Source organism: Dryobates pubescens, chromosome 4 (genome assembly GCF_014839835.1).
Source record: "Dryobates pubescens isolate bDryPub1 chromosome 4, bDryPub1.pri, whole genome shotgun sequence".
Taxonomy (NCBI): domain Eukaryota; kingdom Metazoa; phylum Chordata; class Aves; order Piciformes; family Picidae; genus Dryobates; species Dryobates pubescens.
In genome coordinates, this window is record NC_071615.1 from 31,148,851 (window position 1) to 31,165,680 (window position 16,830).

Consider the following 16,830-nt stretch of genomic DNA (forward strand, 5'->3'; position numbering starts at 1 on the left):
CAGGTTGACCTGGAGTCAAGGGTGTCCTTCAGGGTCACCTCTTATGTGAAATCACTTGTTTCAAGATGAGCTGGGCAATACTTATGTCTTTTACAACCCAGTCTTTACAAGTGTTAGATATTGTGTGAAGTGGTATGGGATAGATACAGTGTTTCCAATATTGTAAATCATGGTTCATTTAGTTCAGCCATGATATTTAACTTTGCCATTCTTTAGCAATGGCAGAGGACTTGCAGTGTGATACTCAGGGAGCTTATCTCAGCCTCATAGTGTAGAGAATCTCAGTAATGGGTCTGGTGAGGAGCTGAGGGAAGCAGTGACTCCTCCTGTTCTGTGCCCCAGCCTTTCTGAGTTGCTAATGAAGAAGGATGAGAATTGCACCTCTGCAGAGATGCAGAGACTGTTGTGGTACTTGGGTTTTAACTGAGTCAGAGAAGAAAGAGGCTTCTTGCTGCTTCTGCCGTGTACACAGAGTGAGAACTACCAGCTGCTTCTTGAAGTTGCTCTCTGTAGCTTGTCACTTTATCACCTGAACAGCTCAAAAAAGTGGAGTTATTAATTTTGAGATTCCTCTGGATTTTTTACATATTGGTGCAGCTGAGTGTTCAGTTTCTATTTTTCCCTGTTTCCTTCCCTGTAAATGATGACTCTCAGCAGACAAATCCATTCTTGGATAAAGTACTTTTTGTACTGCCTACTACACTGTCAGTTAAGAAAACACTTATTCCTGAGTGCTCCAGGGGTTTTAATTCCATTCTGGAAATCACTGAATAGATTTTCTGAATAGCGAGATGTTCTTATATTCCTGGGGTTACTGCTTAAAATGTTTCCTGTGCTTTGATTTCATATCTCTGGACCTGTGGCGAAGAAGCGAGCTGCCTTTTTATCCAATCAATTCCCCTCCTTTGCAAAAAAACCAATCTCCCTGTTCATCATGTCTTGTAAGAGCCAATTGAATTCCCCTGTGTTGTCATGTGAACTCTACTCCCCTTGATGTATTGCGGTGAAAACACATGTGTATCTCCTTTGATTAGTAAAGTCCATCTTTTTCAAGGAATTTTTTTTACTATTAAGTAGATGATTATAAAGCTTCCAACCATTGTCCTTTCACACAATGCTTCCAGCACAGTGATTTTTCTTGAAAACATTGCAGTGAGAAGTATCTGACTGTGTAAAACCCCTTGGGAATATGATTTGGATAAAGTATCTCAAATAAGCTTTCAGTTTGTAATATAACAGCCAGGCCATTTTAATTATGTTGCAGTTGAAGAGTATCAATTAACAAAGGGTGGAACAATCCTTGGAAATATTACAGTGGTTCATCTGCTGTCTGGTTAAATGTGGGGAAAAAAAAAATGTAGAATAGCCCTGTAAGTACATTGTTGTCCACTTCAGATTCTGAAAAGCATATGGTGGTGTTGGAATGCGATGTCAAAGTTTTGTGGCTAAAACTGTTGGCATTGTCTGATCTTTGGATATCTGAGGGTGGTCTGTTAAGTCAGATGGCAAGAACATAGTGCTGTCTGAGAAAGCTGCTCCTCTAAGTCTTGTCATCATGGACCTTCAAGACTGCTGCTTCCTGGTGAAAAGCTGGACATTGCTGTTGCTTTTGGGCAGCTGAAGTTGGTCACCTACTACACAATGGTTAGAAAATCAAGCTGAATAAGCAGGCAGCATTCTTCCATGTCAAATGTGTGTTTTCAATACTTGTTTGAATGTGTGGTCATTTTGTTAACTGGCATATGAAGGAAAGCTGTCTTGATTTAGTGCTGCCTCACGCTTGCATATAAACCTTCTCCACCCTCTGTTTTTCCTTCTGGGCATGTAACAGCTATCTGAGGATTTGTGTTTACTGATGCTGTTTGATACTGTCAGTGACAGTATAATTCCCATCCATTTTGTGAGTACTGTTTGCAGACTGTGGTCTTCAGGAGTATGAATATATTGCTGAAATAGTCTTGCCTGAACCGTGGCCAAGTGAAGCATGTGCTTGGCACTGTGTGCCAGGCATTGTCTGAGCCTTTTCTCTGTCTCAGCGCTTGCTGGAGAGCTGAGCATCTAGTTGTAGGCCCACCAACGGAGACAGTCTCTGGTACTTCTTGGATGTGTGAGAAATACAGCATTTTAAGCTTTTATTCTTTCACCGCAGAGTCTCAGTCAGGCTGTCTCTCAGGAAAGGCAGGGATGAAAGAAAGGCATTTCCTAGCTTAGATGTCCAGGTTTCACCTTGTTCAGACCATGTGCTTCTGGGTGACCACGACAAGAAAAGGGAGGCTGCAGGCATCTCTGTGAATCAAGGGATACTTTTGCATTCATCTCTGCAGAAGAATGGAATTAAACTTTTGCCCACAGCCTGGATAACTTACTTCTACAGTACTAGCACCACCAATAATAATAATGTGAGAACTGAATTAATTTTAGTGCCTATGGAAATGAAGGATTTGGGGCATTTGGCTAGAGTTAGGCAGATGCATTAGAAAATATTTCAAAGTTTCTCCTGTGCTTTTCAGATGTGCATTGCTTCTGTGTTGATCCATTTCTAGGGAAGTCTTCATGTCCCATGTACTGAAAGGCTGGTGTGAGAATTTAGTGTGGCATAGGTGGCTGTTCAGTATTTTCCACTCTGAATATATTCCTAGAACTGAAGAAACATGCTTGATCCAAAACCTGACAAAGGTGGATGTTTCTTTTCTTACCTGTATCCTGCTGTACTTTGGTGCAGAAGTATTATTTCTGTCTGTCTTATTTTCCCAGTCTGCTTGGCTGCAGGGCTGAGTCAGTGCAACCCTCTGAACACCTCAGAAGCAGGGATGCTGCAGGGATGTGTTCAGTGTAGAGTAGCTCCCTACTTAGAAGCTAGGGACAACACTGTGAAAAAGGATATGAAACAAGGTCTGAAGTGAGAAGAAAAGGAGAGTTTTTTGGAAGAGGATGGAGGGGATATCCTATGTATATTGTAATTTCCTAGGGAAATATTTATTTAGGTATTAAAATAATTTTGTTACTTAAGAATTTTCTTTGCAAGCAAAGTTCATGAATAATTTTCTCCATGTAGTTACTGGTAGAGATGGCAAAGAAACACATTCCTCTTCCAATGGCTTTTTGTAATTATTTAGGAAGTTCTTAATTTTCTCCATGTGGTGCCTCCCCTCCACCCCTGTGATTCAGTAGTACAGCCAGTAGTTGAGCAAGCACTTAGGATGTACCTATTCCTGTTAGGCATTTTGCTGCCTGCTTTTTGTGTGCTCTAGCATCATCTGAGTGGGCGATGAAGGGGTGTGCCAGGCAGCTTGGGGTGTTTAACTCCTCCATTAGCACAGGCAGCTGTCATTCCTGTTTTAGCTCATGGAATACCCCTGCCTGATTTCAATCCCTCCTCTCTGCTTCAGAGTTGCCTTCAGTCCTGTGAAAGGATGTCTTGCATCATGAGCATGCATGTGCCGCTTAGGATGGAAATCCATTGTAAGATGCTTGCTGCCATTTACTGGGTGCATCTCTTACTGGCTGCAGTAATTCACCTAGTCTGCTGGTTAGTGGTTCTCTTGTGAGTATGGTGAAAATTTTCACAGAGGGAGCTGTTATGAAGCTTTTAGCCATTTAACTTTAGTCATGGGAAAGGAATAGTCATTAGGAGAATCAAGTCCTTCATCTAAGGTCATCAAACGAATGCCAGAGTTTTATTTCGATCATGTGAAGCTGGGTGGGTGGATTGCTAGAGACATTTGTAACCAGACACTCTTAAAGCTGCTGGAAAAAAAAATACTTGATGGCATTACCTGCAAGAGTTAATTTACTAGAGAAAACTTATCTCCTCATCTCCTGCTGGAGTGAGCCTGAGGAACTTACACCACCAGCAGTGTGTGCGTTTGGCCAGTAATCTCCCCACCCTGGTTGCTGTTTGAAAGCTGCGAATGTGGGGAGGGGAAAAAAAAAACCTTACTCATGGTATTTCAGTTTTTCCACTGATGTGACATCATTGGATGTAACATAGAAACAAGTTGTCAAAATAAAGAGGAGGAGGGGTGGAGGACGGGAACTATGCTGCTTGATTGAAAACATCCACTGCCATTTCGGAGAGACGGTAGCTGGGATCGCTTTGCTCAGAGGCCTGATATGGGGCTCCTGTTGGGATAGACATTTCCTTTGGAGAGCCTCTGAGCCTCCCCAGGTGTCCCTGCAAACTGTGCAGCCCTGCCTTGCTTTGGTGCTCCTCTTTTGAAGAGGGCTGCATGTCCCAGCCAGGCTTTTTGCCTCTGCCTATGCAGGGCCTGTATTTAGGTTTTCTGTTAAAACCTGTTAACAGGTTTTCTGGTCTTGATTCTTGGGGGTGCTGGTGCAGATGTCATGTGTGTGCGTACTTCTGGGGTCTTGAAAGAAGGGGGACAGCTGGGGATGAGAATGGGATGTGAGCACTTCAAAAAAGGGAAAAAAAAACATAGAAGAAAGGCACTATTGGGATTTTAAACAGGCTAAACCCTGCATTCTCTTTAGGTGGGTGGTGTTTTTTTTTTTTTAGTGGGACTGAGAAAACACCACTTCAGTGAGAATTTTTGGTGTCGTGCTTATCAGTTTGAAACACTTCTAAGGCATATCCTTCTAAACAAGTTATTCTGCCAAAAGCACACAAAAAAAATTTCAGGTGGAGCCCAATGATGGTAGCTATGCTGATTACTCAGCTGTGGTTTTTCTCACTACCTGGTGTATGTCTCTGGTTGCTTCAACAGAATACAGCACTCTGTGGGAAAGTGATGGTGGTTTGAACTATATGAATTCTGAATGTTCTAGAGACTTTTGCACCAAGTTTTACAATGTCATTAAATGCATTCTTCAAAGTAATGACATTTTAATGCAAATGATTGAAGGTGATAGCATTGGCAGCTGTGTTAATTTAGAGAGAGAAGGATTTTAACTGATTTTAAAAAATAACTTAGCCACCACTACAAAGCCAGTCTCATGGTATTCCCATTACTGCCTTGATAGCAGTTCAAATCAATACAGGCTGTGGTCTGTGATCAGTGAAAGGGTTTCCCTGGTCTCTAGACAGCAGCAGAACAAGCGTGCTTCTGTTGAAGTTTTATTCTTAGATTCACAGATTTGTGTACTGGAAGGACACTGTAAGTCTCCTCAGAGCCTTGTCTTCTCCAGGCTGAACAGGCCCAATCTCAGCCCGTCCTCACAGGGGAGGTGCTCCAGCCCTCTGATCATCTTTGTGGCCCTCATCTGGACCTGCTTCAACAGTTTGATGCCCATCTTATGCTGGGGGCCCCAGAACTGGATGCAGTTCTCCAGGTGGGGTCTGACAAGAGCAGAATAGAGGGGCAAAATCACCTCCCTCATTTTGCTGGTCACATTTCTTTTGATGCTCTGCAGAACATGGTTGATGTTCCGGGCTGCATTGCTTATGTTGCTGCATTTGCCAACAGGAAAAGTGTAGGCAGCTTGGATTATTCAATTGCTACAACTACTTCAAGTAACAAGTTACCTTTTGGACACAGATACATCCAATCATGACACAACTGATCGTGTTAAGCCACCTATTCTGTAGAACATCAGGAAACAGGATATACAGAGATACAGCTCATTAGTTTCTGGGTATGTCTTCTATAAACTGCCAAGGATGTGTAATGTCTAAGACAGGAATACTGAGTGCAGGACATCGACCTCTAGTTAAGGTCTAAATGCTAAGATGACTGCAAATCAACAAAAGTAATGGTCAGGAAGTGCTACATCCTGGTTGACATTTGCATGTTTCAGGCTCTACTAGAAGAGAAACAAAGATTGAGACTGCTGTTGTTGTTTGTGTTGTGCTTTCACTGTTAGCAGCACCATTTAAATGTCTGTTGCTTCTTTTCAGTTTCATTAAGTGCTCTTGTCTAGATGTATTTTTACACATCACTTCCTATGGGAAAGGATGGGCTGTGGAGTGTAGCAACACGAAAACTGGGAGAACATCAGTAACTGGATTTGGTTTTGTGCAGCCACAGGAAATGTGGTGATTGATTGAGGGTCTGCAAGGGCTGACCTTTTTTCAAGCACACATACCTCAGAGCCAACAGGATCCATTGATAGGTGGTTAAAAAATAACTATTGTTCACTGACATCCTTTGGTTTCTTCTCTTCCTTTTTTTAAAAACAGGTTTGAACTATAACTTAACTGCTGATGTGGCAAAGAAGGAAAAGAGCCAGCAACCCAGAGTTTACTTTGTGACTTCTGGAGAGACAGCGGGGCAGATCACAGAGAAGTTGCAACTCTCATACATGCAGGAAAAGTGTGAGCATTACCTAGCATATGTCAAGGTCAGTTCAGTCCTGTCCTTACTTGCATTGGTCTCCACTATTCTTTAAAAAATATTAATCCAGTTCAAGTAGTGCTGCTTGGCTTCAGATGCTTATTGTTCTCCTGATAGGTGGATGATTTTTTTTGTGTGGAAGCTCAGAATCTCTGGCTTGGTGTGATTTGTCTATCTGAGCACCATCAGACCTTCAAAGACCTGATGCTAAGAATATGTATTTTGCTTACTTTTGATCAGGCATGTTTGTGGGAAATTTCTTTCTCCTGTTGACTTTTTTGTTGCTGCATTTATCCTCAAAATGAGGTGAAGTTTTGTCCTGGTGTAAGCAGAAGGTTTAGTGTTCAGTTCTGTGTAATATCAGAGTGCACAAGGGGCTGGTAATGCATTCCGTGCAGAAGTGTCAGGTTAACATGAGGTCTGACCTGAAGCAGTTTGGCTCCTCATTTTGAAGAGCACCCTGCATTTCATCTGGGCTTGAAAATAACAGTGGAAGCACTTGATTTCACATTTCTTATGGTCCTCAGATGCAGAGATGCAGACAGTGCTTTCTAGACGTGCTGGGACATAGCAAATGTCTATTCTTCCTGTGACTTCTTTCACCGCTATCCTTAAGCAGCAGCTAGTGCAAAAACCCCAAATACCCTGAAAACCAGAAGACTCTCTATATTGCAACTGGAAAGCTCCTTTACTGCATACTTTGTTAATGGAAGGGTTGATAAAAGATGTGAGCTTAAAATATGTGAATTATTTCACTCAGGCTTTCTTCCTCTTGTATTTTACTGTATGCCTGGTGAAGTTGTCTCCATGGAAAATGAGGCTGTTAGCAGTTGCATCTTTAATATGTTAACTTCATTATTGCTCTTTTGAATCCCTGGTGACAAATAGGTTTAGATGGTAATGTGAGGATGTTGGTTCTGGACTGCCTGTGACCAAGGACAGAGAAGCTGTTTGAATGTGTGACCTCACAAGCTAGCTTGACAAACCCTACTGTGTAAATAAGGTGTTCCGCCTAAATAGGACACAACGGAGCTCCACATGTTGCATTAGTTAAATGAAAGCCTGCATCAGGACTTGCTGGATGACATTGTCTTACTAACATGTATTTCTAGTATGTTGGAGGCATAAAACAGAAGGACTGAGAAAGCTGTAGAAAACTTGCACCTATAGAAGCTTACCGGAATCTCTTTTGACAGATTAGATCTCAAGAGACCCCAATGAAACTGAGTACTGAAAGAGTTCTATGCTGCAAATAAACTGAGAGGGATAGCCGTTACATTATTTTTCAATTAATAAGTTGCAATGTTTCAAGCTTGAGTTCTTTTCTGTTTGTGATCCCCTCTTAGGACAGGTGCTACTGTTCTTACTGCTGCTAAAGAAGTTGCATATTAAAGGCTGTCATTCCTCATAAGTGCATGACTGAAATAAAGGGGTATCAGAAGGTTTGTAGGTTCACAGAATCGATAAAGTTGGAAAAGACCTCAGAAATAAAGTCCAACTTATTATCTAACACCTCATGACTAACTAAACCATGGCTTGAAGTGCCACGTCCAATCCTTTTTTGAACACCTCCAGGGATGGTGACTCCACCATCTCCCTGGACAACCCATTCCAATGACCAATTGCTCTTTCTGTGAAGAACTTTCTCCTCACCTCGAGCCTAAACCTCCCCTGGCGCAGCTTGAGACTGTGTTATTTGTATTTTAGGACTTGTTCTTGTACAAGGCAAGCTACTGAATTACAGTTTTTAGTTGCTAGAATTAGGGTAACTCATAAGAAAATGTGTTTTTCTGCTTGAGAATAGAGAATGAAATGGAAATGCTTTAAGACTTCAAAAAGCTTTGACTTTGGTTTTGTAGTGGGCATGAGGAAATAGAAGAGAGATGAAATTTTCTGATTAATTTTATTTTCCACACCCTTCCTATTTACTGAAACTTGTTTGTGATTTCATAAGAAATTTAATCATTCCATATATCTAGACAGTAATTCCAATATTTACAGTGCCTCAGGTGTCATCTGCAAAAGCTGCATTTGTTTGAATGCAAGCAGTTTTGGGGGATTTTCTACATTCAGTAGAAAACAGACAGCTGGTGCCATTAATTGACATTCAGTAGTATTGCTCTCTGTTGTACATCAGTGTGTAGCTGATCACTGTCTCTTGGGAGGTGCTCTGCTGCTGGACAGTTCCTCCTCAACTACCCAGGGATGATGGTGCTGACAGAGTACTCCAACGGTGGGTAAAACTAGTAACAGGAGATAGATACATTATGTTGTAACTTCTGTCAGTTTCTCTGGAAGGCAATGAAGCAAAAGTTTAAACATGGTTAACTTTTTTTTTTTTCCCCCCCAATGGTGGTGTTTGGCTTGTTTTTTTTAATAGACAGAATGGCAAACAGGTGAGAAAATGAAATGTGGTACTAAGAGCAGAAAAAGCAGAGGTGCAGAGATGGATAGATGCAGAAAAGGTGAAGAAAATAAATGGGTTTGGAGGTTTTACAAGTGTCTCCTTAATCTTAATTTCAGGGTCTACAGCTGAAATGTAAAGTTTTCACTTGGGAGGTGCATTTGTTTGATGGTGCTCAGGAGAGCTGAGCTGTGTGTTTAAGACATGCTGTGATCAAGGCATCAGCTCTGAGGAAATGTTGCTTTTTCCCTTTCCAATAACTGCCCAGATTGTTTCCTGCTTTTATAGGCTCCCTTAATATTTAGAATAAATTTACCTATAGATAGGACAAGAGAATTTGATGCAGGCAGTAAAGTACTTTGTGCCTGTAGATTTATTCAGAGTCAGATCTCATCTCCTTGATTTATTGCAAAGTCATGAGGATGCTGATGATGGACAAAGCCCCTTGTATGAATCTTGGATGTATTAAAGAAGCACTGTCTGGTTTCTTAACTTGCTGTGGGCCAGCCAGCTGGGCTGCCTCTTGCTACCAGTCACTCCTGTCTGTGTGCAGAGTGAATAGCTCAAACACTATCAACAATCCTGGCACAGGATTAAACCAGACACAGCATTTATATTTTCCAGAGATCTTTATCTTGGTGACTGTCTGGTTGTTTTAAGCAGTCTTATGTTGCTGATCGTATTAACTCTTAATCAATCTGATCTGTAGCTTTTGGGAAGGATGGGGCTGAGATGCAACAGAGGAGCAATGATACTGAAGGCTTTTCATAAAGGCACATAGGTGAGGAGTTTGTGTTGTATTTGTACAGGCAGGTTTGGAATAAAACGCTGCCTTTTCAGCAGAACTTGCACAGCTATTTTGGGGGGGCTAAATTCTGTAGCCAACATTTTTCCTTTTTATAAGTGTGTTTCTGGCCTTTGCCACACATCACTGTTACCTCAGGTCTCTAAAGATACTCTGGACTGCTGATCTCATACTACATCTCTAGTGCTTGCCAGTTTTAGTCACTGTCTGTGATTGTGATTGTTTCTCCCTCTGCGGCTGTTTGATCTCTTCTGAGGGAGATGTGTGTGTTGAAGTCTTTTATTCTTAATACATAGTAATCTCTGGGGTTTTTTCTCCTCTTCTTTTCTTTCTTTCTTTTTTTTTCTCCCCTGTAGCCTGGGGGGAAGGTGTTCAGTCTCACTATTACATTGAACATAGACATGATATCACTTTGATCGTTTGCAAGATGAGCTTTCTTCTGAAAGTTGTCTACCTGTGAATTAACATCTCTGTGTTAAGGGTTGGCTGGAGAAGTATGAAAGACAGAGACACTTAAGAGATCATTATGAAGTTTTGGATTTATTTCTTTCAAAATGAGGCTGGATTCTTCTGTATGGTCAACACAGCCTGTTGGAGAGAGGTTTATTGGCAGAACTTGCTGCTGAAGCACTGAAATTAGGTTTGGTGGCTTTAGGCTGAGCCTGGTGGATCACATTTGGTGAGGCTTTTCCTAAGACACTGGTGCTACTGGTGAGGGATCATCTATTGGACAATAATAACTGCTTTGAGGAAGAAGAGGTGAAAATCAGTCAGTGAGTGCAATTTCTCTCAATTGTAACCCATCTGGTCCTGCTCAGCTCTCCCTGGGACAGTAGAGAAATTGGAGCGAGTCAGGCCGTAACTCTTGAACCAGAGATTGCTTTAACAGCAGCAACAGCTATGAAAACTTAGTCATGGTTATCTAGAATTTCACAGGGTTTGGACCACAGGGCAGACAAAGGGAGTGGTGACCTGTTTCAGCCTGCAGCAGGAAGTTTATCATTGCTGCAAGAAAGACGAAAGCCGCTGTGTAGCTTTGCCAGGAATGATGACTGCAGTGAGATTCAGTGCTAACACCAAGAGCAAAGCTGCTGTCTTTGGGTTTGTTCCTTTTTGCTCTTTTATGCAGTTATTTTTTTTCCCCTTTTGCTGAGCCAACTTGAGAAACTGTCAGGCTGAGCGAGATGCAGTCGTAGTGTGTGTTCAGCCTTAAAGGGCTCTGGTGTACTTTGGGTGATCACAAAGTGTAGAGGTTTGTTTACAGGAACATACTTTCCACAATAATTCTGTTTTTCCAAAACTGCTCAAAGCATGCTCATAACCTATTAACACATCCTGCCTCCCCTCCAGCAGAATAAAATGAATGCATTCAGAGTAAAATAAATAGTGCTTTCTGATCACTACAATAGAGTGATTAGTCCTCTCCTTTTGAATATGCCCTGGCTGACACTGAGTAAAGCCAATGTCTTACCTTGAAAAATAAGCCAAGGAGAAGAGAAGTTGCATTTTTTTATATGGGCAAGGGAAGAACAGTTGTTAGCTGCATAACTCTGGATTAATTTTCACTGTGTTTAAGTACAGAGATTTAGACTTACCAGAAAGAGCATTAAGAGTTGATGGGAAGACTGATATCTTTGAGCTGAGCATTAACTCTGTTAAGGTTAAATACTGTTAATGACCGTGGAGTAGTTGGTTTTTCCAAAGGTTTTTGCAAGGTTCACCGAGAGCATATAAGATAGTCTAAGGATGAGCTTAGACTCAGGTTCAAAACTGTCCTGCACTATGTGGCTAAAATGAAGCTGCTAAATATGCCTGGCACTAAAATCCTGTCAGGTGGGACCCATGCTGAAAGTGAAGTGCTGTAAGATCTACTAGGACTGGTAGTACAGCTACACGGGAGAGCAAAACATAGCAGATATTTGTCTATTAACTCTTCAGGGGCTTTTTACTGAGCAGTGTACCTGGTAGGACTTAATGGTAATCTAAAGAGCCTTGTGTCCTGAGGCCAGTGGAAGGTTTTCAGCTGTAAGATAGAGGCAGGTTTTTTTCCAGATGCCCTCCTCTGTCAATCTTTTCAGGTTTATTAAGAAATAGCTTTTTTTTTTTTTTTTTTTTTTTAATTTAAGTCCTCACACTGATAGATGATGGAACTGGGTGGCATATTTCTTTCCCTGCCTGGTTAGAGGGTGTCTTGTATTGTTTTCTGTACAAATCTTGTCTATTATAACAATAATGAAACAAAATAACCTGTCTCTTTCGAAGTCTTGGCAAGGCAGCTAATTTTTAGTTCACTGCTGCTCTTTGACTTTTGACAGCATGTATGAAAAAGGCCTCAACTGGCCCAGGCAGGAACTTGGTTGCTCTGATGAAGCCGCTGTCAGACAAATGTCTGCTTAATCATGTTCATGAATCTAAGTGGAGAGCTTTTATGGTCCCCAAATGAAATAAATATCATCTTGAATGAGACTCAGTTAGCAGATTTACTGCACAGCAGCTGCTGAAATTCTGTTTTACCTGCCTTGTATTCCATTTTACCTGCCCTTTTTAAACTATAGTGTTCCCTGCTAAGCTCTAAATGGATCCTTTAATCTTGAGCCTTTAATAAACTTGTCCCTTTGATATATTGTGCAGTGGGATAAAGAAATATGATATATTTTTCAAGTAAAAGTTAAGTTTTAATAGAGTTGAGAATTACTTGTATTACATGTAAAGACTTAATCAAGCATGACACTTCACTGCTGCTTTTAGACATTCAGTAGCAGGCTTTACTGTCTGTCCACTGATGTGTTCCTGTCTGATACTGTATTTCTTCAAAGGGATTTGATTTGCAGATTAAACCTTTTGGGGACCCAGGAGGGGAAGATCTTGATCTAGATGGAGTATGGCTCTTTTAGGGAGGAGGAGACCAGAGCCCATTGTTTGGAGAGGTTGTCTATTCATAGGGCTTTTGTGAGAGGGGTGCATTTCCCAGTGACAGCACTTTTAGGAAGTGGATGGACAAACAGAGACAAAAGAGGTGTTACACTCAGTGCTAGGAAATGTCATTTCAAAAGGCAGGTGATGATGGACAGGAATATTTTTGGTTTTTTTCTGTCACTCCTGGTTAACCAAAAAGCTTGTTTTCTCAGGTGGAAAGAAGCAACAAAGACGGCAGCACTAACATTTGGAAATATTCTAAGCTTGTTTTTTGTACTAAACACACGATAGCAAATTGTGCCATAAAAGTTTATTAGTACTTCTCTGGGACAAATTTACACTTAAGGGGGAACATGCTTAATGCTAGAGTATGCTGTAGAAAATTACAATAGGGAACAGCTTGTTTATCTTAGTGGTTTTCCTGTTTATAACATATGGAGGAATATCAGTCTGTGTGGTAATCTCAGACACACACATGTACACGCTCAGCTTACCCTGTCCAAACTGGGGAGTGCCTAAAATTACCACCCTTTCATTTTCCTGCCCTTAGGAAGGAATGAGTAGGGCACTTCATCAGGAAGCACTGGAGGCAACTTCCAACAGAAAACACCTCTCTAGGCTAAAAAGAAAACAATTAATTTTGCTGGCTGTGACTTCTGGGTATGTTCCAAAGCTAAAAACTCCTCTTAGAACAGTCATAAGTCTCCAAGGAGACGCTTACAGATGCTGTGTTTGGTTTGGTTTGGATGGCAATACGTAATGCTAATCCAGTGCCCTAATTCACACTGAAAGTGCCTGACAATACATTTAAAGAAATGTGGGAATAATAGGTTGCAGGCTTAAAGGTTTTTTGGCAAAAAACCCCCCACATTTTCTCCCTTTTTCTTCCACTATGTAACTTCAATTGTGGAGCTGAACTGATCTTAAACTCTTGAGGTCTGGAAACAGTTGAGGAAAGGCCCATATCCTGTGCCATTACCCTCCCTCTCATGTGCCCACTGGTGTTTACATATGCAGTGGAGTAGTTGCCAGTGTTATGGTTGTGCTGGTGATCAAAATAATGTCCTTGGCTACAGGCTTTCAGTTTATTGCATAATTTTAAATATCAATTCCCCTTGTAGACCACTGACCTCCACTGGAGTCCCAATTGCTTTAGGGAATGTTTAGCTTTCTCTTGAACTTGCACGTTGTTCTGTGCTAGCTGTTTTCCTCTGAAGAGTAAATAGTCATCCAGGATCTCAAATTGTTTTCCACTTGCCCACAATGTCTCTGACCTGCTGACATATGCTTAAGATGGTTTCCGGACTTTTATATTACAAAATGTTCTTATAGATTGGATACATTAGGCAAACTAGCTTGTGCTTGGCCACTTTGGTGTGTCATGATTTTACAATGGCCTTTTCTGCCATCAAAGATTTGTGGCCCCTGTACTTGCTTTCAGTGTTTATTTTTGCTTTGAAAAAAGGATCATCCCTGAAAACTGGTGCACTTCTGAAAGCTATCCTCAAAGCAGTGAAGTAATCAAATATTAAGAATAAGTGAAATCTAATTTTGAGGGTTTCTTTCTTCCATTGGCATCATTTGGCTAGCTCACAGTGTAATGTGCCATTTGTTTTCATCTGATGTTAAAATTTGTGCTGCTGCATGTGAATTGAGCGATTTTCAAAAGGGGAGATTGCAAAAGCTGCGTTAGAACATAATTCTTAAGCAAAACTCCAGTATTACTGCACCAGAGAGGTTTCTATGATCAAGTTCCATCAAGAACTTAATATATCTTCAGCACTTCACAGAAAATTTTACCAAAGGATCTTCTACTCTGCCTATAATGTCAGTTTGTTGGCAACTTCTTCTGCCTAAGTTGTGGCTGTTATATTCATGATTTCTCATACGTAACACAAGCAGTTTCCTATAAAGTCTTCCTTGAAATTACTTGTGCACATTTTGTCTTCTCCAGAAAAAACCCTAGAGAAATAGTTAATAACAATGCCTTTTTCACACTTTTTGTGCAACTGGGATTATTTTACTGCCATCTTGTTGTTCTAGCTATCCTAAATCTCCATTTATGTGTAGGTTTTAAGGCACTGCGTATGTTTTATTCTGTGATATGTGAGGATGCCTGGTACCATAAGACTCGGAGTTGGTGATAGCCTGACTATATTAATAAATAATGAATAGGAAGAGATATTATTCCTCCTCCCCACCCCCCCCAAAAACCCAGATCTGGTTTTAAATTCTAAACTGAATGCGAAGGCTTAGCTGTAAATCTAAGAGAATCTAGTGTGAGAATAAAGTAAATTTACTACTTCCTTCTTTTGGCACACACACTGCACCACTTAAAACTTCCTTAGATGACAAAATAAGTTAAAAATACAACTGGTTAAACTTGTCATGACTTAGTGATTTTCATCCTATTAGCAAGCACACAGCTTCTCATTTGGCAAGACTGACTATAAGGGAACTGGCATTGATGTAACTTTGGTGTCAAGGAAAGAGTAAAAATAGAAACAGCTAACAAAGAATGTAAGTTAAAACAGAGTATGTCTTAAATAAATTTGTTTACATATTTTTGACCTGCTAGATCTTTAGAAAGCACAAAGTGGAACATGCAATTTGCCATGAAAATGTCTTTTATTTTGTGACATGCAAGTGTGTAGAAACAATGGTCTATTAAAATCCCTTCCTTGTAAAAGACTAAGCACTTTGAGGGGGGGAAAAAAGGGATCAAGTTTTTACCCACTTGCATCTCCCCTTTTCTCTGGGGACAAGCAGATCATGGGTGCCTTGAGAACTGACAGAATAGCTGAGGCCATTTTATCTTGAATGTTTTCAAGAAGTGTTGAGGTTTTCAGTCCTTAAAAAACTGTGGCAAGTTTTGTTGGAAGTGCAGAAGCAGGAACAGTGTGGGAGTGGTACAACCTGCAAGCTTTGATTTTTGGTCTTTGAGTGCCACTCTTATTCAAATACAAAGTCTTTGAGACCAGATTGAATAATTGTATAGCAGAAGTGATTTTGTTACTATTCTCTCATAAGGATTTTTTCTTCAGAGAAAACAGGTGGGTTTGTGCAGCTGTAAGAGCTATAAATGACTCCTATTAAATCATTGAGCAGATCAGAGGGGTTTGGAATCACTCTTATTGTTATGTGCCACCTAGGGAAATCATTGCTTCATGTTCTGGTAAAGTACAAAAGCCTGACAAATTCACATGGTAACAAACCCAAGTTTGCATGAAGAATATTACCCCTGTGAAAGTGAGTAAGTCCAGTCCCCATTTGTGGTGCATGACCCTCCTCCTCTTGTCCAGGAAAGACTGCTTGTTGGCCCCTGTTCAGTGAGCTCTGACCTTTACAGTGAAGAGGATACTTGAGCTCTCCATCAAGCTTTGACTCCTTGTGACTTTGAGATGTTGGTGGAGTCCTTGTCACATGTGAATGTTCAACTCATCCAGTGCCTGATTGCAGGAAAGGCTCTGGAGGTGGTGGTTTCCCTTTTCTTGTACCTGTGGGATCAGTTCCATGAAAGCTTCCCCTGTCCACTCATGAATTGCAGTAGCAAAATTTATGAGCTGGTTTTGAGTGGATGGAATGCAGCCAGGTTCAGGAACCCAGTCAACAGACTGTGTTGAGGCAACACAAGCACTGCAACCCTGGTGATAGAAATCAATGACCAAAAATATTTGCTTCAGCAAGAGGTTGAGGATCTCACCTGGAAACCAGAGCAGACCCTACTCAGATGAGACAGCAATTTCAAAGCCTTTCCTGAATCCAGTTAAATTTCTGTTGTGGGGGAATGGCTGAAAGTTTAAGCCAGCTGGCATAATGCTTCCACCTATGGCATTTCCATTCCTGATAAGTTGACTGGGGTAGGTTGCTTGTTTGTATTTCAGCTTGACCAATGCAGATGTAGTCAGTTGTGGCAAAATACATTCCTGAAATGGAGACACTGCTTGAAATTGTGCAGTGACATCATAGCCACTGCAGGAATAAATATTACCTAAAAGACCAGTTTTCATTTGTCCCTTGCAAGAACTTGGCCAAACTCCAGAATTTATTTTTAAACTTTATGTAAGTGACTTAAATATTTGTGATGGCTCATTTTTCTTTACTTACTATTTTAGGAACAATCTTAATTTTGCCCTACATTGTTTCTGTTGGTCTTTTTTGACTATGGTTCTCTTTTTCCACCCCTTTTGTAACAAAATGATCTAATGTCCTGTCTTGGTTGAAAGCTGATGGGTTCAACACAAGGTTGCTTTCTTCAGGGAATGAGAAGAATGCATTTTCAGGACTTCTGCCCTGTCCCACTTCTACCCACCAAGACATCTACCTAAAATCTAATGTTTCTGACTGCATAATCAGAATGTATCTTCCTTTTGGTGTTAATACTGCATTTTTTTGTCTGAAAATGAATATTCTAG

The 16,830-nt window shown here is 40.8% G+C and overlaps 1 protein-coding gene across 1 annotated transcript in view; it reads left to right on the top strand.

The window, feature by feature from the left end:
- ITGA9 (integrin subunit alpha 9) overlaps positions 1 to 16,830 on the top strand; it is a 209,771-nt gene that overhangs the window by 46,747 nt on the left and 146,194 nt on the right. Inside the window, exon 15 of the mRNA XM_009904757.2 lies at positions 6,137 to 6,297. Within this exon, the coding sequence (XP_009903059.2) occupies positions 6,137 to 6,297 (161 nt within the window). The remainder of the gene's footprint in view (positions 1 to 6,136; positions 6,298 to 16,830) is intronic.